A 26,964-nucleotide genomic window follows, 5' to 3' on the forward strand; every position below is an offset into this window, starting at 1 on the left:
ATCTGGACAAGCTATGTTGTGCTCATCCTTGTCACCGGGACAGAACAATATGTATAGGCACACTGTGTGTGTGTGTGAGAGAGAGAGAGAGCAGACAAGGTCCTAGTCCTCGGCATTTTTGGCCGGTAGTGGGGGCACGCGAAGGCCGGCTTTATCGTCAATCGCCAAGCTCTAGTCGTCGTCTCGTAGGTGCACATAACCTCGTCTCTTCAAGGCCCTGTAGAGGCGCCCTCCAAACAACAAAACATTTCCATGGCCGCTCCGCCCATTTTGTACAGTAGGCCCGTCGTCCCCCCACGACAGCCACAAGAAAAGAGAGTGATGGGGTTGAGGGCCGTAGTTGGGAGACAACACAGACAAAGTGCGAAAAGCCTACATGAAGAACAATTGCTCTTCATAGCTTTTCCGCCTACAGAATCTCACTGGATTCTCCCCATGCCAGCGCTCTCTCTTTTACCTCCTCCTCCTCCTTCGTTGACTGTTAGAATCTTCCCTCCCTCTCTCCTTTCCGTGGAATCTACGCAATTCCTTGATTTGACCCCCTCAGATTGAGTAAAAGGATGCGCAATTGTTTTAGGGCTGGATAATTTAGAGGGAATAAAGCGGCGCCTCCCCCCCGCCCAATCGATTCTCTAGTAGTGGGCGAAATGCAATGAGTTTTGAGGAACAGTGAGCTCGATTTTGACAGACACATGGGCTGATATGAATGGGGAACCTTTGAAACAAGGAAAAAGGGCGCTCAGCGTCAGAGAAATGCAATAAAAGAAAACCAAGTCTTGAGCAGAAGGGTATTGCTTAGTTTTGGTTATGGGCAATGGCAAAAGTTATGTTCGGCATAATTTTGTGATGGGCGATTAGGTGAAGGGCAGAATTGTTTGATGGGCGATAAGAAAAAACTCAGTTTTGGGCAGAAAGGCAGATGGGCGACCATCAAGAGCTCTACTAGGCTGGTGGGCGACGAGAAAAACCCCGTTTTAGGCCGAACACAGTGGAGCTTGTGATGGGCGATGAGAAAAGTAACCTACAGTGTGTATTGACACTACGACAGTGTAAAAAAGACTCACAGCTTTAAGCAGGAGGACCTGCTGAACAAAGAAAATGAACAGAGTTCCTTCTTCCCAGCAGCACCTGCAGAAGCAGGTAACTTACTTGCCCAAACAGTCTTTCCCCGCTTTTTCTTCTTTCCTCCCCAACATCCCTCCCATAACAGCATCCCTTCCCCCTGACCCTTTCTCCATACCAGCAGCTCCACCCTACACCCAATCACAGCATCAGTACATGCATCCCCATCCCCCTCCTTTTCAACAACTGCAGCAGCAACAGAAGCAGCACCAACAGACCCAGGTCTTGCAACAACACTACCAACAACAACATTATCATCATCATCATCATCAACAACAACAACAACAACAGGAACAACAACAGCATCATCATCACCCCCAGCAGCGGCAATATCGCCCTCAACTACAACTTCAACAGCATCAAGAAGGGCCACCACAACAGCAACAGCTTATGCACCATCGCTATCAACAACAGCATCATACCTTGCAACTCCATACCCAACCCCAGCATCAACAGCAGCAACTGCCTGTGGACCTTCAGGAACTCCTTGACTTTCCCGACAGCTCCTCTCACAACCCTGCTTGTGCATGTCCTCCAGACAAAAATGGCTTTGTTTCATCCCTTGCTGAAGCTGACCATAATTGTTCTAACTTGGAGTGGTCTTGCTGGGGCCAATTGCCCGAAGACGATCCAATTGCCTCGTGGACAGAGGTGCTCATGTCCAGTTCAAACAAGGATCCAACCCTTTCTGCTGTAAGTCCAATAACTCTTAATTTTTCCTGGTACAAGCTTGTCTGTGAATATTTCTACTCTGAAGCATTCATCATACATTCTGGCTGCACGGGTCATGCTCTCTCAACGTGTTTTCTTATGGCAGCAAGAGCAGGCCTCAAGTCAGGTGACACATTGCTCTGCTAATGCATCAGGCAGCCCATCAAATCTGGGCAGTGGAAATCACAAGCAGCGGCTAAGGTGGACACCAGAACTCCACAAATGCTTTGTGGAGGCTGTGAACGAGCTGGGTGGCGCAGAAAGTGAGTGATACAGCAATAGGTTTATGTTGCTGTTTTATTTCAGGCATCATAATTGGTTTTCTAAATAATCTGATGTTTTTAAATGCAGAGGCAACCCCCAAGTGTGTGCTAAAGTTGATGAGTGTTCCTGGGCTACAGTTATCTCATGTCAAAAGCCATTTGCAGGTTGAGAACTTGTCCTTTACATTTCCTAACAAAAGTTGAGAAAAGAAGAGAGGTTTAGCAATAAGAATTTTGGATTGACTGTGCAGAAATATCGAATTACGAAAGACATTCCAGTGCCATATAAAGGTGAAGAAACCTCTCTAACTCCTCTAAATCGTGTTTTACTTCTAAAATCAAACTCTGAATGTGTGCCGTTATAATCTATACACATACAAAGAAAGATGAGAGCATGATTGTTAATGCTTTCTCACCAGGGCCGAATTCATCTTGAACACTATGTTTTCTGGCCATATGCATGAAGAGAAGTGGATCATTCTGTTTGTTTATGCATCAGAGGTGAGATCTCAACCCCGGGGCCCAAGATTTTGCCACAACAGTTTTAGAGGCAGTCACAGTTTGATGTAGGGAATTGTGGTGTAGGGAATGGTCACCTGGCTGCATGGCCTGGAGCCCTTTACCATGGTGATGGTGGAGAGTAGTGTAAGATTCCCTCCTTCCAAAATAGGGGAAACACTTAAGATAGTCTACTAAGTCTTAACTTGGAGAAAATTTCTTACTCGTCGACACCTTGACCATGCAAAGATTCAAGAATATGATTTGTAGGTAAGACCTAGTCCTATCTCGCAAGGGGAGCGTGGTCTTCTAAAAATCAAATCACCCATAGGGTAATTGATCATAATTTGGGCAACTTCTAATCTTGATTCCTAGAGACAACGCTTTTTTCCTCATCCATGCAAGGCACAGCCGCTGGCCTAGTCTTCTAGAATAGAGTTGCCCGAAAACCTATTTATCTAGCGTAGGGCTTTCACTTAATCTGTTGGAAAGCTACCCGACTAATCGGGTCCACCCGTCCGTAGGATGGTGCTGTGGAGGTATTCCATCCTTCCACTTTCCACCCTACTCACGCGTCAATTTGTTTTCTAATTAATCCTACCACACTGTTTGACATAAATAAACATGTTCCTTAATTAGGGCCCTTTTATAAGGTTCGTTAAAATAGTCTCTTTCCACAGCATAATAATGCTAAAGACAAGATATATATATATATATATATATAAAGTTTATACAAGAATCAATTCCATACAAGCCAAACCGGCTCTCTTATTCTTTTTCTATATACTGCCGATGATCTAGAATTCGGCCTTCCAGTCTCTATAGAGTGGGCAAACCCTACGTGACCATACACCTCGTAAAACTGGTGCGAGGACTCAAGCCGGCTTGTCGCTCCCTCGGGCTCCGTCGCTCGATCCTCCCGCCCCTCAGAGAGATGTCTACGCGCTAGGGTGGGCTTATTCACCGCACTAGCCTGGGCCCTCAGAACTAGGCAACATCACAATTACTCGCCTCAATCGGCGAACCTCATTCTCCCAATGGTATAAGAGATACCATGGGCTTAAACTGAATTTGCAGGGAGATGGCTGCAACAAGAGGGAGAAGAGGAGGAGTTCCTAAGTCTATTCACACGCGGGGGGGGAGGTGGGTGGGTTGGGAGACGGGGGGAGGGAGAGCAGTTAAGGACACTCTAGTCTCAAGGATGAGAGGAGGCAAGAAATATCTTACAGAGGTCCTACTTAGAGGTGGTCGAAAATGGCTTGCGAGAAGGCTACCGGGTACAGTATGACGGTTCAATACCGCACAGGGAGCTGGGTGCAGACGCTGGCAGAATGACAAGTATAGACACCGCGGTGGGCTAGGGTCTGTCGGCCACAAGGTACTAGGGGGTTTATATAGGTGCAGGTAGGGGTATGGGTGCAAGGAAAAGGAGAGCAAAGCGTACGTGCAAAGGACGGTGTAACACCGGTCTGCATGAGCCTGGGGAAAGGTACGGTGGTAGTGCACAGGCAAAGGTGTGGTACGCATGCAGCATGGGTGTTCACATAGCGGTACGTGTGGACCATACAATGGGTGGTCGGCCTTTGGTCCTTATGCGACCATTATACGAGCATCATGGTGAGTGTGTACAGATTTTTTGGGCGGGGTTCCCAAATTTGGGACGCTGGCCTCGATTTGTGTGCCGGAGTGTCCGGGGGGCGATTTTGTTTTTTATAGCGAAAATATCCGGGATGTTCTCTTGGTCGCCCGGTCGTGCATTTATTAAGGTTTAAAGGTCGTCGTTTTTAAAACTAAAAATAGCTAAAATTCGTGTATAAGTTTGATCAGGTGTCTGTTTTGTATGTTGTAAAATCCTATATTAGGATAAAATCGCGCGCAGATTCCAAATTTGGACTCATGATTTTAAGATTCTAAGTGGAAATGGCTCATTTAATAAAATCATTGATTTTTACACCATAAAAACTCATAAATTCATCTATTACAGGGATATTTTTTTTAATTAATGAAGATGAGCATGTTATATCCTGTCAAAATACGCAGCGGAGATGATAACCAAATCTGAGACCACAAGAGCAAGTAGAATGCAGAAAATAGACAGCACAAGAGAAGGAGAGAGATAGATGTGTAACTATACTCTATATACACAAGATCCCGGAATGATACAAGATATATGACAAGGGAGCAATGGGGCCATTTTATATGGCCCCCATACTACAGTCGGCGGCCTGCATAAGAAGCAGCCGACAGGCCCTAAATCTCCACGACTTGTTGAAGATACCCAGTCGGCCAGCTACAATGAGTCGGCCAGCTCATGGGTGAAGTCGTGGACCTGATGCACCAGTTGGCCAGAATTTGTGAGCTCCAGTCACCACAGGGCAGCCACCCAAGCCATAGAAAAATAAAAAAAATGGAAAAAAATACGGGGAGTGAGGAAAAATGAGAAAAACACCTACGAGGACGGGCACACCCACAACAGAGGCCCTGGTGTCTCAATAAAGACAGGAAATGACTTCTAACACCCTCTCTCAACTCCTGGCTGTGAAACCAACCCTAGGGAGCGGGAGTGCCGCCTGAGCATAGCCTGAGGTAGAGACTTCATGAAGAGGTCCGCCGCATTGTCTTCCATTGAACAATAAAGTAGCAAGATGTCACCAGCCAAGATCTTCTCACGTACAAAGAGATACTGTATCTCTATGTGCTTGGTCCGGGCATGGAAGACTGGGTTCCGAGCAATAGCTATACAACTCTGGTTATCACACTGGATGACTGTGGGCTCCTTCTGTGGAAACCCAATCTCGCCTAGCAGCCGCCGCAGCCGCACAACCTCACAAGCAGCACCACAAGCAGCCTGGTACTTTGCCTCTGTCGAAGATAAGGCAATAGTTGGCTGCTTCTTACTGCTCCAAGAAACTGCTCCTGAGCCAAGGGTAAAACTGTAACCTGAAGTAGATCTCCTCGTGTCTGGATCTCCTCCCCAATGTGAGTCACTCCAACCTTGGAGTCTGACTCCATCCCCTCCTGTGTAGAAGAGTCCTAGATCCTTCGTACTCTGCAGATACCTCAAGATCCGCAATCCTGCGTCCCAATGAGACTTCAATGGTGTGTGCATAAAAGAGCTCAACAGCCCCACGAAGAAGCTCAAGTCCAATCTGGTGTTCAACAACCAGATCAATGAACCAACCAGCTTCCGATACTACGAGGCATCAACTGGCTCACAAGGATCATTAACAGTTAACTTTGTATTCGAGTCCATCGGCGAAGTAATAGGCTTGCAGTTCTCCATCCCAAAGGCCTCAAGCAACTCATGAACATATCATTGTTGCTGAGAGACGAAAAACCCCCTCTGGGTTTGCCAGATCTCCAATCCCAAAAAGAAGTGGAGTAAGCCTAGGTTGGTCATCTCAAACTCCTTTGACAAGGCAGCCTTCGTCACGCCAATGTGTTCCACATGACCGCTGGTGAGAATGAGATTATCCACATAAAGGATGATAATCGTAACCATGCCGCGTTCCCGAAAGAGATATAGGTTGGGATCTGCAGCCGATCTCTGAAAACCAGTCCGAACAAAGAAGGAATCAATCTTTTGATTCCAAGCCCTGGGAGCCTGTTTAAGACCATACAAGGCCTTACGTAACTTGTAAACCATCCCTTCTGATCCTGGAACAACAAAGCCTGGAGGCTGCTCAACATACACCTCCTCCTGCAGGTCACCATTAAGGAACGCAGATATTACATCCATTTGATACACACAGGCCACCTCTGAGAAGAAGAAAGGGCAAGAATGGTCCGAATCGTGGTCATCCTTGCTGTCGGTGCGAAGGTATCCTCGTAGTTGATGCCTGGCCGCTGAGCATAACCCTTAGCCACAAGCCTAGCTTTGTGTTTGTCCACCGACCCATCTGACGCATGTTTGGTCTTAAAGACCCATTTGACACCAATGATTGACCGTGTCGATGGCCTCGGTACCAACTCCCATGTGTTGTTCTTCTCAATGGCGTCAAGTTCCACCTGCATGGCTTTCCTCCAAGTATCTTGTGAAAGGGCTTCCTTGACAGAAGTGGGCTCCTTGTCCTGCATGATACGAGACATCAAAGCATAGTTTACCTGAAGAAGCTCCTCTGAATGACTTTTGTCTCGGACTCTGTGCAATCTTCGAGGGCCGTTCTCTGTGGTCCATTCGGAGGGAAGCTCCTTGACACCTGATTTCCGAAGGGTGTCTATCAACCACGTGGGTACTCGAACAGACCGCTCCTGCTGATGCGGGGGCTCTACTCCAGCTGCGGGCTCAACCTAAGCCCGTGTGGAAGCCTGCTTCGAAAAGGATTCCCTATGCTGCTTACTACGTATGCAAGAACTGCAACGTCCTTGCCTGATGCCAACATCTGGCAAGCCAACCACCATCTGGTCCCGGAAAGCTCGCCGCAGTGTATCCACATTTAAGTGGCCAAACCGAAAGTGCCACAGATCTCCGACCTGAGAACCTGTTAATGAGGAGAGTGCGGAGAGCTTATAGATACCATTCTCCACACCGCCTTTCCAAACAACTTGGTCAGTCTCACGGTCCCGTAGAGCAACTGAATGCTCCTCAAATTCCACTCGAAAGCCAGTCTTGCATACTTCATGCACTAACAAAAGATGAAAACCAAGAGCAGGGGCGTAAAGAACACGGGAGGAATGCTTACCCCCCTTGCCGTCGGGAATAATGTCCATCCGGCCCTCACTGTGTATAGGAATGGTGGAGTCGTCGCCAATGAAGATGTGACCTGAGTGTCGTTTCAGATCCAAAAAGAAGTCTCGGAAAGGAGTCATGTGCTTGGAAGCACCACTGTCAAGAATCCACTCCCGGGTATCCTTTGTGGTGAAGCCAACTGCCTCCTCGCTCGAAGACAATGAAGCATTTGAGTCCATCATCTCTAAGTGCACAAATGCTGGAGTCTTTGCAGCTGAGGCTGAATAATCAGCACTCTTCCCAGTCCGCTTAGGACACTTCCTCCAATAGTGGCCTTTTTTGCCACAATCATTGTAGGACCTCTCGGCCTTCAGTTTCTGTCGATCCGTGTCAGGCTTCTTCTCAGAAGACTTCTCCGATGAAGCCTTCCCTTTGCCCTTGTTGTTATTCCGGCCTTTTGACCGTTGGCCAGTTAAGGCCTCCGAACCTCCGCTGTGAGGAGGATTCGTGAATCGTTCCTCCTGGTCCAAGACCATGGGCACAAGCTCCTCCCATGTAATGGTGCTGAGTCTGCCACTAGTAATCAAAGAAGAGTAGAAAGCAGAATACTAAGAAGGCAAGTGGGACAGCAAAGTGATGGCCATATCTTCTGATGATATCTCCTTCCCAGCTTGAAGGACTTCCTGCTGAAGGACCTGCAACTTGTTAATATGCTCCCGCATCGTCAACGACTTGCATAACCCGCATCTGTACTTCCAAGGAAATCCTCTTCATGGGCGATACCCTGTTATAAAGAGAAGCCAAGTGCTGCCATATGCCTGTGGCCAGCGTCATATACTTTACATGATTGATTACCTGCGGTGTGCAGTTGAGGAAGACGGACCGTGGCATTGACACGATCCCACAACTGTGCCTGTGCCTCGCGGTCCTTTTTGGTTGACTGTAACTTCCCTTCCTCTGCTTCCGACCGTGGAACCCCGACAACGATGAAATCAACAAGGTCATATGACTCCAGCATAGATTCCATCATAACCTTCCATATGCTGTAATTGTTCCCGTCCAACTGACGGTCCACCGGGAACGTGGGGAGTGTTGGGATCTTCACATGCTTCTCAGCCATCTGAGTAGACTAAGAGTCATCAAAAAAGACAAGCACAAATTCATCCAAGTAAGGACAGAATATATCTTGCATTAGGCGGTTGAAGGTTACAGGAGCATTGGTTAACCCGAATGACATTATAGTAAACTCATAGTGGGTGGCCATAATGGGTATTGAAGGTTGTCTTGGGTATATCTGCTTCCTTGACTCTGATCTGATAGTAACCAGACCTCAAATCTATTTTTGAGAAAACTTTGGCCCTATGAAGCCTGTCAAGAAGCTCGTAGATGCGAGGGATAGGATACTTATTCTTGACAGTAACTTGACTTAGCCCTCGATAATCTATGCAAAGGTGAAGAGTGCTGTCCTTCTTCTTTTGGAAAAGAACAGATCCTTGAGTACAAATCCTTGCTCAATGAGTTGGGAAAGTTGCTCCTTAAGTTCAATGGCTTCAGGGAGGGACATTTTATAGGGCGTTTTTGAGATGGGTTGAGCTCCAGGGATCACCTCGATTTCATGATCGACTTCTCGAGGAGACGGTAGCCCTGTAAGCTCGTCAGAAAAGATATCAGAGAATTCTTGGAGCCAAGAGGGTTCTGTCTCCTTACTAGGTTCAACGGTTTTGTTGAGCTTGACTAGGAAAACTTGCTGTCCCTTACGTGCTCCCTTGAGAAGATGTTTTGCCTTGACTACCCTAGATTTAGGTTTACCTGTTTTTCCCTGAACAGATACTACTTGGCCATGCTCATTTTCAAAAGCGATACTCCCCTAGTTACAATGAATACTAGCTTTGTTTGCAATTAGCCAGTTCATCCGAAGGATTCCATCATAAATTCCTAATGGTAGGACTCTAAAGTGTCCATGAGTTTGCTCATTACCCAGCTCAAAATCAAGGTTTCCTACATAGTGGCAAGATATGAAAGAATGGTTGTAAATCAGAAAAACAGCAAATAGATCTTGCAAAGAAGCACATGTACAAAAGAACTGAAGTAGAAAACTTGTTATCTGTTGAAGTAGAGCACGAGGGCTGCCCGTAGGTGCATACAACCAACAGTAATGGCTGAATAATGAAGTGCTAATGATGCAAACCCAAGCCACCTATATATAGGTTGGACAAGAGCTGGTTGGCTAGTATAAAAACAGTGGGCTGGCCGACTATGCAAAAAATACTAGAATAATGTCTAAAAGAATAGACAAAAATAGCAGAAAAATATCTAAAATAAGATGAATGCATGGCCTCATAAATCTGGCCAGATACAGCATGAAATATGTACATATATGCCCAATCTGGAGATGATAATGCCAACACCTCCTCTTCAGCACCAGACGGACCGACTCCAGCACACTGAAGAAAGACCTCCAAAGAGTCTGAAGGAACCTCCTCCTCATAAAGGCACAAAGCTCGCGAAGATATGGTACATTTGAATACCGAGAAGGTCTTCGAAAGAAGCCACGAGAAGATCGAGAAGATATCAAAGACGAAACAATAGGATCAATCTGAAGAGAGAAGCCCTTAGGAGATGGAACCATAGATGGTACCTCCTCTGCATCTGCAACAAGTATCGGGACCGAAGTAGACTTCTCCTCTGAAGAAGAAGGAAATGAAACAACCATTGGAACAAGCTGATCATCAGTGATAGTAGAAGTTGTCAGGTTCAAAGTCCGGACAGGCTCCAAGATAGTGGAAGATGCCTCCTCTGAAACATAGGAAGGAGAAGCAATTGCCAAAGTAGGAAGCTCGAGAATATGTGAGGATATCTTGGCAAAATCATCCACCTGCTCGGTAGAAGAACCACTATCCTCCTCTGAAAGAGACGAGAGAAAATCTGCAATAATAGCATCAGCATGAAACAACACAAGGGAAGGGAGATACTCATCCAAAGGGATTAGAGGAACTGATAAGGTCTCTATCAGAAACTCCTGTAAATAATCCTTTGTTGCGGATAGGGCACTGACTTCTGAAACAGAAGTCTCCTTTGTGACCACCAGGATGGACTCATCTTGCTCTTGTGAAGATGAAAGAACAGGGGGATCATAGACACCAAGAAAAGCCATCTTAGCATGAGACTTCGTACCCTCCTCTGTCTTTGGCGAAGTATGTGAACCATCTGTTGTGGGTGAAGTGTCTGAGCCATCGGAGGAGGAATCCTGTTTTGCTTTAGCTTTGGCTTTAGCTTTGCGGGAAAAACATTTGGCCTCAGAATGACCAAGTCGGCCACAAAACTCACAAGATTCCTTCATCCTGGAACCCTTGATGCTGTCAGAATCGTCGTCGTCAGAAGATGACTTTGTGGTGACTTTCTGCTTGTTGTTGTTGGAGTTCCCTTTTCCGCCTTGCCTTTGTCCTTGCCCTTGTTAGAGGCAACAAAAGCAGACTCTGACTTGCCTTTTCCGTGAAGCATGCACTTGTCGTGGAGATAACTCACGACTTCCTCAAAAGGGGGGAGAGGCTCACGGAAGTAGATGTGATCTTTGAAAGAGTCGAAGGATGATGGCAGCTTACCAAGCAGTTTATGGATCGGGTTGTTGATTGAGCTCCCATACTCCTCAAGCTGCCTCTTGATCCTTGTGAATTCCCCAATCTTATCAATGATATTATTTGAGTCACTGATGGTAATCTTCTCAAGATCCGCCTCCAACTTAGCAATCTTCACAGAAGATACTCTCCCGAACCTCCTTTGAATCTCATTCCACATCTGACTGGCATCACTCCAGGAAGATATAAATTGTGCCTGGATAGATGGTGTCATACAATGGATGATGATGAGACGGGCCCGTGCATTCAGAACTCCACGAAACGCAGGATCCACCAAGTGAGGAGTGGTGACAGAGGGCCACACACCTGCTCCTTCAAGAAGCAATTGCGTATAAAACGACCAAGTATGGTAGTTGGTAGCAGTCAGCTTCATGGAATCACTCACTTGAGGGGGTGAATAGGATGGCACATGGGAAGGGGTTGGGATGAGGGTTTGTGGGAGGGGAGAAACAAGAGAAGTGGTGGTGGTGGGGAATATGGAAGGAAAAGAAGCAGGAATCTGGGAATAAGGTAGAGAAACAGGAAGCTGGGAAGAAGATCCGTGTGAATTTGGGGCTTGGGATCGGGGAGAAGAAAAGAGGATCCCCAAGTGAGAAGAATGACCATGACCAGAATCCATATCTCCGATAACGCAGCAAAATCCTCCTCTGCAACAAAGCTGATCAGAAAATCAGCAAACTCCTCGAAAGCTGAGTGCAGCCAAGAGAAAGGAAGGAGAAGAAGGGATGGGAGGGTGGGAAACCAAAAGGAGAGGTAAGAAATGACTCCCTTGGGTTAAAACCTTGTTGTAGCACCAAAATACGGGGCTGAGATCTGAAAACGCAGATCTCAGGCTGAAAACGCAGCACCTTTGTGGAAAATGCAGGTACTCAACAGAAAACGCAGCTATTCAGTGGAAAAAAAACGCAGCTCCTCAATGGAAAACGCAGGTCCACAGCAAAAATTGTAGTGTAGATGCGGTGGATCTTTGCCTACAGTAGTAGATGTAGAAAACGCAGGTCCCTTTGCAACACTGGGCTCAGATACCATGAAAGAATGGCTGTAAATCAGAAAAACAGCAAATAGATCTTGCAAAGAAGCACATGTGCAAAAGAACTGAAGTAGAAAACTTGTTATCTGCTGAAGTAGAGCACGAGGGCTGCCCGTAGGTGCATACAACCAACAGCAATGGCTGAATAATGAAGTGCTAATGATGCGAACCCAAGCCACCTATATATAGGTTGGACAAGAGCTGGTCGGCCAGTATAAAAACAGTGGGCTGGCCGACTATGCAAAAAATACTAGAATAATGTCTAAAAAAATAGACAAAAATAGCAGAAAAATGGCCTCATAAATCTGGCCAGATACAGCATGAAATATGCACATATATGCCCAATCTGGAGATGATAATGCCAACAAGATACTACTTCTTTTCCACTAGCTAACTCTACAATCATTCTTCTAGCTGTTTTTTGACCCAAGTTTAATTTTTGCAAACACCTAGGAGAAAGAAATGAATGGGTACTGCCACAATCAATCAAAAGCTGAAATGGCTTACCGCGATGAGTGGCTGGGGTTTGGATTACACCAAATTGTTGATTTGGACCTTGATGTTCTACCGCCACGTGGACAGTGGCGCGCTCTTCTTCAGCCATTCCCAAGGTCGGTTCTTCACTTATAGCACAGGCAGTTCTAGCAACTGCTCCCCTGCGGCCTCTGCCATGTCCACCGCCCCTTGTACCTTGGTGGATAGGGGTTCCACGGCTTTGATTTGCTTCCTTGGGGAAAAGATGTTGCTAACTTGGGACAGTTGGTCCTAAAGTGTCCCGGCTCATTGCATTCAAAACACAGAGGGTCTTCTGGAAGAAGCAGCATACGAACAAGGAACAAAAGAGTTGGTTTGCCGCCCTCGGTTGTAGTAGGAAAAATTCTGTTGGGGTTTCTTGTAAGGCTGATCTTTAGGGTTTGCCTTAGAATAAGATCTCTTTTGAGGCTTAGCTTTGTCGGTCCTCAGTTCTTTCACAAGAGGCTTTGCTCGTATGAGAGTATCCTGTAATGTGCTTGGCCTCATTACTTCGAGGTGGGAATCTAAGGGTTCATTTAAACCTTGGCAGAAACGAGCCACTTGCTGGGAAGAAGTCATAGCTAGGGCATACTTCCGGAGAGTGATAAATTTGGAATAGTAGTCTTCGAGAGTTAAGCTACACTGCCTGAGACTAAAAAACTCATTCATCTTTAGGGATTCATGGGATGGGGGAAGATATCTTTCCTTCACGGCTTGCTTGATGTCTTCCCATGTTTGAGAATGCTTGGTGACTCCCTTGTCATGGCACCATTGTTTCCACCAGAGTTTAGTATCTCCGGTGAGGCGAAACCGTATAAGCATAGACTGGTTTGCTACTCCAGTACCGGCAGCTGAGAAATAATCGTTCATTGCTTTAATCCAAACTTCAGCATCCTTCTCAATCTTTGAACCTTCCCCCCTTAAAGGAGGGAGGTTGCATTTGCTTGAGCAGGAGCTTCTTCTCTTGGACATCGTTGTATAGCGCTTGGAAAGTGGAGGCTGATCGTCCTGGCCATCATTGTAAGATTAAATTTTTAAGATTACAAGATTCATACTTTGCACAATACGTTAGCTTTTTTAAAAGTAAAACATTGAAATCATTTTATTTCTCAAGTATTTACAAGGACAAGTTTTATTACAAAGATTTGAGACTAATATAATTAGTCTTATTCGTCATGAAGGGAAATCCTAAGCTCAACTATGACATAAGGCTAGGGCGGTCCACACAGGTGAAATATGGGGGTTCCGCTGTAGTTTCCAAGAATCGAAAAACTGATGTTAAGAGTGGTAAACTCTGGATTGGGCTATGTCCCATCATGGCTACTCTGTCAGCAGGTAAGACCTGCATCACTCGGTCATACACCCAACGGTCCTGTGGTATGCGATTCTCATCTATAGTCACAGAGGTGTCGGGCCTGGGAGTACCCACCACGAACCAAAATAAACGGACCATCTTCAACTTTTCAATCCAACGAATCCGCTTTAGATCGGTGGTAAGGTTCCCAACTCGATCCGCTCGGATGAAGAAATATCTCGGCCCGCGACTCCAGAAATCTCTACCCCATCCTCTTTCGATACAAGAGAAACGGGGGAGGGACATCTTCTCTAGTATCTGCACCATGGTGTCACGGAACTCAAAATTTGAGTGACAAGCGGTCTAGAAGATGCACTGGAAAACTAGAAATCTCGAGTAGGCATCTCCCTCTTCCTACAATCATTCAAACATCAATTCAATTTGTTCTTAATAAGGTATTTTTATTAATTAACATTATGTTAGGTAAAACATACATTGCAAAATAGTCCTTAAATGGCAAGTCCTAGGAGCTAAGATCGGCTCTGATACCAATTGTAAGGTTTCCCCTTTTCCAAAATAGGGGAAACACTTATGATAGTCTACTAAGTCTTAACTTGGAGAAAATTTCCTACTCACGACACCTTGACCATGCACCTAGTCCTATCTCGCAGGGGGAGCGTGGTCTTCTAAAAATCAAATCACCCATAGGGTAATTGATCATAATTTGGGCAACTACTAATCTTGATTCTTAGAGACCGTTTTTTTCCTTATCCATGCAAGGCACAGCCGCTGGCCTAGTCTTCTAGAATAGAGTTACCTGAGAACCTATTTGTTTTTGGGCAACTCTATTCTAGAAGACTAGACCAGCGGCTGTGCCTTGCACTTAATCTGTTGGAAAGCTACCTGATTAGTCGGGTAGCTTTCAAACAGATTAAGTGAAAGCCCTACGCTAGATAAATAGATTCTCGGGCAACTCTATTCTAGAAGACTAGGCCAGCGGCTGTGTCTTGCATGGATGAGGAAAAAAGCGGTCTCTAGGAATCAAGATTAGTAGTTGCCCAAATTATGATCAATTACCCTATGGATGATTTGATTTTTAGAAGACCACGCACCCCCTGCGGGATAGGACTAGGTCTTACCTACAAATCATATCCTTGAATCTTTGCATGGTCAAGGTGTCGACGAGTAGGAAATTTTCTCTAAGTTAAGACTTAGTGGACTATCTTAAGTGTTTCCCCTATTTTGGAAGGGGGGAACCTTACAAGTAGGGAGGCTCAGCTGCTGCAGCTTACCTTTGTCATGCTAGCTTGATGTCTTGGCTGGTGTTGGGGTTGTTATATGAGGCCAAAGTCACACCTTGTGTGTGCATTTCATAAACGGATTGGCTTGGTGGTTGCAACCATAAAATCAGAGATGTAGCCATTGTCCTCTATTTGAAGCTTATTTGTTCTAGGTAATCTTTGTAGGTAATTGCCAACTTCCCAGGAGTGTTAATGGAGTGTAGGCTAGTGCATTTACATCGTAGGTGGTCACGATTTAACGACACTTGCCTTAAGACGTGGAGAAACCGAACCACCTGGAGTAGAGATTTACTTACGGAGTATATCCTACTTCCAACTTCGAAGTTTATGATTAATCAATGAAACCGCAATGTGTTTTAGACAATTATGGCCCAAGTTTACCATTTCATGGGATACAAACTTAACATGCTGGTTTCTCTATGAAGATGCTGACAAATCACACAAATCCTTTACTTTCTTGGGATGTGCTATTGCATGCTTGGAAGCTGAGACAAAATGGTGTATATGTGGATTATCAAGATCAAAGTGTTGAAGTGTTGCAACACTAGGGATAGTTCAACACAGCCAGGGATGGCAAAGAACCTTTTTGAGGCGAACAGAATTCATGTCCATTGGAGCAAACAGTGGAGTAGCCAAATAGACTATTGGGACAAACATGAAGCTACAAAAGAAAACACAGCAGCCTGAAGACATTGGATACACGAATCTCCCCTGCTCTCCAAAAGGGTTTCCCTTGGGCTAGAGGGAGACCCATTGATAATGCAATTTGTAGACTTTGACCACCGTGTGCTCCTTTGAGACTTCTTATTCAATTGTGGTTTTGCTTTGAGTACAGATCTGCCTGCGTGTTGACTTGCCTGAGGATCCTTGACCACCGTGTGCTCCTTTGAGACTTTGACCACCGTGTGCAATTTGTAGACTTTGACCACCGTGTGCTCCTTTGAGACTTCTTATTCAATTGTGGTTTTGCTTTGAGTACAGATCTGCCTGCGTGTTGACTTGCCTGAGGATCCTTGATTTTATAAGTTTTCTTTCTCACCTTTAAGTAGAGGGAATTTTTTCACCATAGGTCGTGTTGGGAGACATGCAGGGGTCAGATTAGGGCATGCATGTGTAGTCTAGGGGTAAACTTTTCTGAGCTTAGCTGTGTGCCACTATCAAGAGCCAGGTGCTATTTTGGCCGGAGGTAGTAGGCTATGTAAGCATGGGTCTAGTTGTGCGTGCTAGCACAGGTACCATAAGGCTGCTTGAGTATGGAACTTCAATGACCTGCTGCTATGCTAAAATTGATGTGTCTTGACTGCTAATGGGTGGCCTCACATCTAGTAGAAAAGTGAAAAGTGATGCCAACCATAAAATTGATGTGTGCTGAATGCTAATGGGTAGCTTTTGAGGGTTGACTATTGAAGCTTTGTGAGTACTCTCATGGAGTCAAATCGCACTTTGGTTTGTAGCAAATGAACTTTTCATTGGTATATCTTTCTGCCATGTTAGTGGACTCGCACATTTCTTTTGAAATCTGTAGGCATATGCTCACTTATGGTAGTGCTATGTGTGAACAGGGCTTAACCAAGGGCACTTTTTCCCATGTGGTTTTTCCACTTGGACATCAAGTGTGAAAGAACACATATAATATTTTGTAGTTCTATATTATATGGATGTGGCACACATGCAAGGGTTGACTTGCATTTTGTGGATACCACACTTTTGGCTCTCTCTCTCTCTCTCTCATTTCTGTGTGTGAGCTTCTCAACCTTGCACCTAACCCTAATGTGCAGGTTTGTGTGTGTGAGTGTGTGAGTCCAACACCCAACATTTGGTATCAGAGCTGGGAGCTGGCCCTGGAGTGGTGGCTGTGCAGAATCTGCTGAAAAAACTGCAAAATTCCGTCGACGCTGTGTTTTTTCCGTCGACTGCGAATTTCCGTCGACACTGTGTTTTTCCGTCGACGTCCGTCCGCCAGTTCCGTCCAGCTGCTCCACCATCTGGCCGCCTAATACGGGCGGCACTAGTGGGGAGCCCACCACCTCCGCCCACCTCGCGGGCGGTTCTGTCGACTCCAGCCGGCGCCTGCTCCTGCCGCCGCCCAGTCCCCCCTCCGCTCCGTCACAGCACCCGCCGGCCGGCCACTTCTGTCCACGGCTCTCCGTTCCAGTCGCCGTCTGCTCACGTCCGGCGTTTCCGTCAGCGCTCCCCGTTCCGACCAGCGTCCGTCTCTGCTCCGTCGACGTTCCGTCCCGTTCGGCCTCCGTCGCCGTCCCCTCGCCCAGCGCTACGAGCCCGCCGTCGCTATTCCGTACCCGTCAGCTCTGTCGGTTCCGCTGCCGCAGGGTCTCCAGCGCCGCCTCGCCTGCGCCTGGCTTGGCAGTTGCGTGCGCATCTTCCACACCTGCTGCCTCTACTGGTCCGCCATTGCAAGCGACTCTAGCTCTCCAGCACCCGACTCCAGCGCTCAGCAGTCCGCTTCTTGCCCGCACGACACCTGCACAACACCTGCACACCTCCCACTCGCTTGACTACTCAATATTCCGCCTGCTCGACTCGACATTCCGCCTGCTCGCCACCTGCAACGACTTCCTCCATCGCCAAGTTCTTTTTCAAGTTGTCTGCTCCAAGCCTGCTGCCCTTGCCTGGAGGTATTTTTCTGTACAAATTTCTAGGTCAAATACAAAATCTGCAGCCATTGCAGGGCAGGTCATATACCGATTTTGCAGACAATAAATACTGTGCAATCAGATTGAAAAGAAAATTGCAGATGAAATTTGGGGGTTTTTGAAATTGAGGTCAAAATCAGCAAATTGAACCTCTCTAATTTGCAGAAATTTGGGGGTTTTCAAAATTGGCAAATTGAAGCTCATACATTTGCAGAAATTTGGGGCTTTTAAGGAAATTGGCAAATTAGATGCACATTGAAGCGATTGGAGTGCATAAAAATTGGGGATTTTCTGATTGGAGCATGTAATTGGGCATTACAGCTGCGATTTGTCGCGTATGTATACACATTGTGTGTAATTGGACAATTTGGTGCAAGTTTACACTTGCTTTGGTTTGCAGGCATACATTTGCGCAGGACATTTTGGTTGCCTGGCAGTGCACATTGGTGCTTGGTTTGCTTGCAGATATACTTTGTTGACATGGCACAGAATGCTACGGATGTATTTGGTGTGCTCACCCAGGAGGACAAGCTGGATGGATCTAACTACTCCCTCTGGAGTTTTATGATCCGTAATTTGCTGGTAGCCAAAGGCCTTTGGGGCATCGTGTGTGGTGATGACACACGCCCACATACCATTCAGCCAGCCACGCCTCAAAGGGGAGGTGCTCAAAGAGCTCCTGATGTAGATCCTGCTCCCACACAAGAGCAGAAGAGATGGGACTCTAGAGATGCACAGGCCATGTCATTGATAGCCCTTTCAGTGAAAAGGACTATTATACCGCACATTCGTTCATGCAAGACATCGAAACTTGCATGGGACACATTGGAAGCAATGTATCAGGTACGCAACGAAGCAAGAGTTGCCTACTTGAAGAGGCAATTGGATCTTCTTTCTATGGATGAGGGTGACTCCATGGCAGATCATCTCACCAAAGTGAAAGATTTGCAGGAACAATTGCTCAACATTGATGAGGTTATCCCAGACAGACAGATGGTCACCAACACTCTTCATTCTTTACCGCCTTCCTACTTGGGCTTTCACACCTCTCTCAACCTCTCGATGAGAGGAGGTGGTGATCCCGTCACTTTTGAAGAGCTCGTGGGTTTACTCTTGCAGGAAGAGCAAACAAGAGCAAACATATCGAGCAACCGTGGTGGAGAAAAGGCATTTACAGCCAAGGATAAGGGTAAAGCAAAGAGCTTTAAGCATGGGGGACAACAGTCTAGCAAGGCTGGTCATGGACAGCCCTCTTCTAGTGGTGAAAAGTCTGACAAAGGGGATGCAAACAAGCCCAAAAAGAAGGGCAAATGTCACTACTGCCATAAGCCTGGACACTACATCAGTGAATGTAGGAAAAGGATTGCAAAAGAGAAAAAGAAAGAAGCAGGCAATGCAGTAGCAGACTCTTCGGATGACAAAGCACAGCAATCAGCTAATGTAATCCAAGAAGAGTACACTTTTTTGGTCACATGCACTAGTGACACACCAAGTGCTTCGGACACTGATATGTCTTGCATTGCATCTGACAGACAGAATGCATCATGGTATTTTGATAGTGGTGCTTCGAGCCACATCACTTCATGCAAAGATGTATTTCAGCACTTGGTTTATGCTTCAAATGGCCGCACTGTATCATGTGCAGATCATACCACATATCCAGTAAAGGGAATTGGTAATGTCATACTTATTGCAGCCAATGGTGCCAATATATGTATGAGAAATGTATTGTATGTTCCAGGAATAAAGAAAAATCTGCTCTCCGTCTCAGCCATAAACGATCAAGGTTTAAAGGTTGAATTTGAAGATGGGAAGTGTTTGGTAAAAGACCCATCAAAGGGTTATGAAATAGTCACTTCTGGAACACGATACAAAGGCTTGTATAAGCTGGACAGCTATGACAAGCGCACTTATGATGCAAATACAGTGGCTGCCCACACTCCTGCTATGCATGATGCAGAGCTAGGGCATGCTCGTTTTGGGCATGTAAATTTTCAGAGTCTGATGCTTTTGCAGAAGCATCATATGGTTGATAATATGCCGCCTCTTGAGTCTCCGCCAAAACATGTATGTGAGGGGTGTATTTTGGGAAAGATGCAACGAAAACCATTCCCCAAAGATGGAGCTGTTAGAGCTGAAAGTAAATTACAGCTCATACATAGTGATGTATGTGGTCCAATGCGGACACAATCCATAGGGGGGCATCTTTACTTTGTCACATTCATTGATGACTACTCCAGGTTTGTTTGGGCTTACCCTTTGAAAGCAAAAGAAGATGTGTTTACATGCTTTCGACACTTTGTAGCAATGGCTGAAAATATGTGTGCATGTAAAGTCCAAACACTCCGCTCAGATAGAGGTGGAGAATACATGTCAAATGCATTCAAGGATTATATGCTTCAAAAGGGCATCAAACACCAATGTACTGTGCCTTATACACCGCAGCAGAATGGTGTAGCTAAAAGGAGAAATAGATCTCTCATGGAGATGGCAAGATGCATGGTGAAAGCACAAAAGTTGCCTCACAAATTCTGGATGGAAGCTATAATGTGTGCAACTCATGTGTTGAACAGGTGTCCAACAAAAGCTTTGAAAACCATAACACCATTTGAGGCTTGGTATAGCCGAAAGCCAACAGTGGATTATATGCGTACATTTGGGTGTTTGGCATATGCACATGTGCCAGAACAACTTCGAACAAAGCTTGATGACAAAGCCATTAAATGTATTTTTGTGGGCTACAGCAATGAAAGCAAAGGATACCGTCTTTATAATCCAACTACACGAAGGATTTTTGTGAGTAGAGATGTGGTATTTGCTGAAAATTCAGAACAGCCCATGGTCAGCTTGTATAAAAGCAATGATACAAACATACAGAACATGTTTGATGGACTTTTACCCATTGCAATTAGGGGGGATTCAGATCAGCCAGCCCCTACACAAGAAAATCCACATGTAGAACATGTGGACCAGCCAGCCATTCAGCCCCCTTCTGTGGAAGAAGTGGAAGATCTTGTCAGGGAAGAGCAAACAGCCATAGACACAGCCAAGTCAGTGCCAAGATGGTTGCTGAAAACTTTGCAAGAAAGCAAACTTGCAGCTCCACTCACAGGTAGAACAAGGGCTAGTTCCAGCCATGCTTTGAATGTACATCGTGGGGAGTCTGCATTCGCAATGGGTGGTCTCTTTGATTCAGAAGAGCCTTCTTCTTATGAAGAAGCACATGAGAATGAGCATTGGTTGCAAGCTATGCAAGCTGAAATTTCTTCTATCATGAAGAATAATACATGGGATCTTGTGGAATTGCCTAAAGGCAAGCATGTAATTGGCACAAAGTGGGTGTACAAAGTCAAAAGAAAGTTTGATGGTACTATTGACAGGTACAAAGCAAGACTTGTGGCTAAAGGCTACTCCCAGAAAAAGGGAATAGATTATGAAGAGACTTTTGCTCCTACTTCGAGAATGACCACAATAAGATCTGTGATTGCATTGGCTGCCCATAAAGGATGGAAAGTGCATCAATTGGATATCAAAACTGCATTCTTAAATGGGGATTTACAGGAGGAAGTATATGTAAATCAGCCCATTGGTTTTGTAGTTCCTGGTGAGGAACATAAAGTATGCAGGTTGCATAAAGCATTGTATGGGTTAAAGCAAGCTCCAAGAGCTTGGTATGATAAGATACATGCTCATCTAACCAGCCAAGGTTATGAGAATAGTCCAGCTGAAAGCACATTATATGTGAAGAAAACCAATGCCGATATTCTCATAGTCATCTTGTATGTAGATGACATGCTCATTACAGGTACAAGCAAAGCACAAATTTCAGATTTCAAAGCTGATTTGAAAGCTGAATTTGATATGTCAGATTTGGGGCCTTTACACTACTATCTCGGCATACAGTTTATGCATACAGATGATGGCATTGTTATGCAGCAAACTAAGTACATAAAAAGTTTGCTAAAAAGGTTTCACATGGATGAATGTAAGCCCATTTCTACTCCGGTAGAACCAGGTGTAAGGCTTACTATGCATGATATTGGACAGCCTTTTGAGGCCGGCCTTTATAGCCAGGCAGTGGGATGCCTCATTTACTTGTGTAACACGAGGCCAGACATATCTTTTGGGGTGTCTTTGTTAAGCAAATTCATGCACAGCCCAGGCACAAAGCATTGGCAAGCAGTCAAACGCATTTTTCGATATCTTAAGGGTACCCTGGATCTTGGTTTGTTCTATCCCAGGGGGGGCAGCTTGCAGCTTTATGCATACAGTGATTCAGATTGGGCTGGTGATTACGATACCAGGCAATCCACCAGTGGGAATTGTTTTTTTCTTGGCAGCTCATGCATATCTTGGATGAGTAAAAAGCAACCCACTGTTGCTACATCTACTTGTGAGGCTAAGTACAGGGCAGTCTTTACAGCTACAGTAGATTGTGTATGGTTGAGGAGACTATTGGCTGATCTTCGTGAGTGTCAGCAGACACCCACCACCATTCTCACTGATAGCCAGAGTGCTATGGCCGTGGCACGAAATCCAGTATTTCATGCACGTACCAAGCACATAGAGATTCATTATCACTATGTCAGAGAGAGGCTATATGCAGGGGAGATCAGTTTATCTTATTGCCCTACACAGGATAATGTTGCAGATCTATTCACAAAGGCTTTACCTCGAGAAAAGTTTGAAGCTTTTCGCAAAGCTTTGGGCTTACTCTCATACAGAGAGTGATCTGCTACCTTGTACAGGTTCACACTTCCACTACAGGGGGGATTTGTAGGCATATGCTCACTTATGGTAGTGCTATGTGTGAACAGGGCTTAACCAAGGGCACTTTTTCCCATGTGGTTTTTCCCCTTGGACATCAAGTGCGAAAGGACACAATATATTTTGTAGTTCTATATTATATGGATGTGGCACACATGCAAGGGTTGACTTGCATTTTGTGGATACCACACTTTTGGCTCTCTCTCTCTCTCTCTCATTTCTGTGTGTGAGCTTCTCAACCTTGCACCTAACCCTAATGTGCAGGTTTGTGTGTGTGAGTGTGTGAGTCCAACACCCAACAAAATCTTCATCCTAGTTGCTTCCAGTTGGTTTATGATTATTCTTTCTACCCAAAGTGGTGCAATAGCTATGGCATGTGTGTGTGTTTTTTCCCTCGAGAAGTGGTAGAAACTCAATGTGGTGGTTTATCTATGAAGATTTGTCGAGTAAGGTGGACACATCTTTATGCATGAACCTACACCTTCTCTTGGGCATGGATGGCATGAGTGGGGATGCCATAGCACGTAGTCTATGCTATGCATGAAGTTGATGATTTCAAACTTCCTCAGAAAACTCTCATGGAATCAAGATTGCAGTTTGGTTTTTTAATGTTTGGGAAATAACCGATTTGCTTTGGTATACCACTTTTAGTAGACCCTGTTTGGTTTGATGACATTCATGGGATCCATGTTTAACTTGAGCATCTAGTCAAGCCCTCACCATGGCTGAGTCTGCCTTCACCATTGAAGAATGGATCAAAACTCCATATGGTGGTTTATCTAAGAAGACTTGTCCTCTAAAGTGGGTTTTACATATATAAGCTTTGACCCGTGCACCTACATGTCGGGGTCTTTCATATGCACGAGGATGTCACTGCATGTAGTATATGCTAGGCATGATGAAGCTCACAATTTCAAGGCGGCCCTCTTGGGTTTGCTGGCATTTATGGGTTCCATGTTTTACTTGAGTATCTAGTCATTACCCTTTTTCAATAAATGCACATTTTGCTGCCAGAGTCTTGATGATGAATTGAACCCAGTCCTCAATGTTTATGTATCTAGTGTATGTGTATGTCGCAGATGAACTTGGAAGGAAGAGGAGCTCAAATTCTATGGAAACCATCACAGTGCTGGATGGATCTGCGTAAGTTTGTGCAACCCTTATATCTGTACTTTTGAGTATTATTTTTTTAGAGGGAGAACATCTCATGGTTGATGAATGCTTATGGGGCAGGGCATTGCAAATGACAGAGGCTTTACGACTGCAAATGGAGATGCAGAAGGAGCTTCATGAGCAGCTTGAGGTAAAAGTGCCTTGCACACTTTCAGACAGCAATCGACATTACATATAGGCAAATTTGGAAAGCTGACAGATTCTTTTTTTTCAGATACAACGTAACTTACAGTTCCGCATAGAAGAACAGGGCAAGCATCTTCAGAAGATGTTTGAGGAGCAGCAGAAGGCAGGAACTTCTAACAAATGCTTGCTTCCTCCTACTCCCCCCGATAAAATTGTGGGGTCTGGTGAGGATACTTTGGATGCAAGTGTGCCAACTTCTAGCGAAATGAGCGATGTCAATATTGGGCATTTATCTTCAAGAGAAAGGGGATCAGAGCATTCATATGCAAAAAGATTGAAAATCGATAGTGGATTAAAAATAGATACTGTATTAGAGGTCTTAGCAGGACATCACGAGGTCAGAAATTAACAAACAGTTAGATTTACATAGATAGGACTTTGGTTTTTTTTTTGGGTGAAGAAGTTGTGGTTGTCACCTCAACACAAACTGTACATTGTACAAAATTGAGAGCCACTTTTTGCATTTGGTGTTTGGAGTTTTCTACGGAAACTGTATTTGATTGTTTTACGGAAGAACATGAGCAGACATGCCGAGGTAACTTGTAATGATGTAGAGAGGGTGGGGAGGATATGTTGGAAATGTGATCTACATACATGTGTTGTATGGGCACATATAAATCCTTACTGGTAGGTTACATCAAATTATAAGCTAAAGGCTAAGGTTCACATAACTATGGTTACTTTGTGGTACCATGGTCAGGCAGGTCAACCATGGCACCTCTATTTGGTAGAGGGCACATGGCCAAGTGCCCTCTTTATGAGAGCCTGCATATTTGAGGTACTCACACTACAATGAGTGTGTGTGTGTGTGAGAGAGAGAGAACTCTAGCATTTTTAATCTCTCTTTGTGAGCAATTTTAAGTGGTGCTTTGTGGAGATCTTGGTTCTTGCATTGTGTTAGGCTTTAAGTCTTTCAACGTGTGATGATTAGTGTTAATCGTGCATCTATGCTTGATTAGTACAAGTTCTTTGTTCTTCAATAGATGGCATCTCTTTAATAAAGCTAATCAAGATTGTTAGACTCATGATCAAACTATGATTGGGTCATCTAGCATATGATAATCTTGGTGATTATATTTTAACATGGTATAAGAGCTTCTTTTGATGGGAGTGTCATCATTTGTTGAGAGATGGCATCTTTGTGGGGTACTCTATGTGAGTGTGTGTTTAGCGAGAGTCATCATTGGGTCTCTTTGCTGAAGCTTAGTGAAGTTTTAATCTTTTTATTTGGACTAATCTTCATCTTCTCATCATTATTGATAAGTGTCATATTAGAGTGAGAGAGATGAGATCTTCTTAGTGGAGTCCTTGTGGAAACTTTTCTATGTGGGAATGAGAGCATTCAAGAGTGTTCTATGTGGGTGAGCTTTCCAGCACCCCCTTCATCCGCCTTGTGAGATGAAGAGAGGAAGTTCTTGCACCTACTTGTGAGCACTAGGCTGTAAACTCTGAGTATAAAGAAAGGAAGGGATACTGAAACTGTGTGTAGCTTGAAATAGAGTATTTGTATGTGAAGAGAGGGAAAGCGTGTGATTTCTATTGAGGTTTCAAGTTTTCTCATCATTTCTATGCCTGGCTGCTTGTAACACTTGTGCCTTATATCAAGGGCGGCCAGTGGTTGGTTGCAAGGTGGTGAGAAGCGGCTCTCTTAAGGAGCACTAATAGATAGATATAGAGAGAGAGAGAGAGAGAGAACTATGGGGCATTGTAAATGGATATGATAGAAAAATTTTACTTGGGGCTTATCGTACATACACGAACAAGCCTTTCCTTTTATATGTTGGATGATACTTCTTTATCTAACCTTAAACCTTTTTTAAGTCCCACAATTTATCCTTTTACCTTACAACCAACAGGGGCTTCTCAATTAAATCAAAGGTGCATACACATCTCAATTTCCAAGCTTGGAGGTATAGTTTGCAGATCTCATAATTTATGGGGTCCTCAAAATGTATGGAAGATAAATTTTAAGAGGTTACATGACCGACCCTAATCCAAGTTCAAATGCTTATTTTCCATGTTTGCTTCAATTTCAGTTTCGTTCACATGGGTTTCCATCAAGTCCAAAACTTTAGGTCAAATGGAGTTCGAATTTGAAATTGAGCATATAGATGAGTTTCTTAAACTAAGGAGAATTTTTCCTCATCAATACTTTACCTGATCGAAACTTTCTTTCTCTAGACTTATTTTCTCTCTCTCGAGTTGTTAACTGAAAGAAGGGGACATAACCCTTTTATTTACCATTTTCTACATATTTGCGGTAACGAATCGAAACTTTCTTTCTCTAGACTCATTTTCTCTCTCTAGAGTTGTTAATTGAAAGAAGGGGGTAAAATCCTTTTATTTATCATTTTCTACATGTCTTGGATAACCCTTTAGAGAGGGATCTTACATCCTCTCCCCCTTGACGAACTCGATATGTCCTCATCTTGATAAGGGGTAAACTTTTAGTAGATCTTCTTTCAAATACGTGGCATCTTTTGGGAAGAACTTTCACTTGACTAGGCATTCCTTGAGTATTCTACTTTTGAGTGGGTTTTCCCTGATATCAAGAATAGCTTTTGGTTCTAGCTCAACATATCCATGAGTAGGAATAATCACTTGTTCATCATTAAGAAAATGCTGAGGATCTGGTACATAGTTCTTTAGGAGGCTAATATGAAAAAAATTATGGATCTTGATATTCTTGGGAAGCCACATTGCTCCCCAATTCTACGAGTAACCACATAGGGTCCATGTGAGACCCATGTCCCTTACACTCAAACAACTATAGTGGAAGACTAGCATAAGGGTAGAGTATCTCACTCGGGGCCTCGCTAACATTGTCCTAATGTGAGCTTTTCCTACAACTTTTTCCACAACTCATTTGGAATAGACTTCATACTAGGAAATGCATATTTCTCTAAGGAATTGTCTCTCCATAATTGTCACAGATAGAAGTCCTCTATCCCTCGACTATATAGAGCATATGATTCTACTTGGATATCTGCTTCTTCTAGAAAAAAATACCATTTTTCCAAGTTTACTAAGTTTTTCAAATAATTTTTGGTTTTTATTTGGCAAGCACCCGTGTTTATTCAGGTCCACCCTGCCACACGCTTTCCCAATGGTGCATCCAATTTCTACTTTGACCAGATCCATAGACCTT

General features: G+C 44.6%; 1 protein-coding gene across 1 annotated transcript; it reads left to right on the forward strand.

The window, feature by feature from the left end:
- On the forward strand, nucleotides 1-24,277 carry LOC147640483 (uncharacterized). Its single transcript, XM_086781199.1, has 7 exons — nucleotides 1-1,815; nucleotides 1,940-2,096; nucleotides 2,185-2,261; nucleotides 2,348-2,387; nucleotides 23,537-23,600; nucleotides 23,691-23,760; nucleotides 23,845-24,277. The coding sequence occupies exons 1-7, from the start codon at nucleotides 1,099-1,101 to the stop codon at nucleotides 24,163-24,165; spliced, it is 1,446 nt and encodes a 481-aa protein (XP_086637325.1). The 5' UTR covers nucleotides 1-1,098; the 3' UTR covers nucleotides 24,166-24,277.
- Nucleotides 24,278-26,964: the final 2,687 nt, after the last annotated feature.

This window comes from Cibotium barometz, chromosome 3, assembly GCF_041138505.1.
Source record: "Cibotium barometz isolate CiBa-2024 chromosome 3, ASM4113850v1, whole genome shotgun sequence".
NCBI classification, from domain to species: Eukaryota; Viridiplantae; Streptophyta; class Polypodiopsida; order Cyatheales; family Cibotiaceae; genus Cibotium; species Cibotium barometz.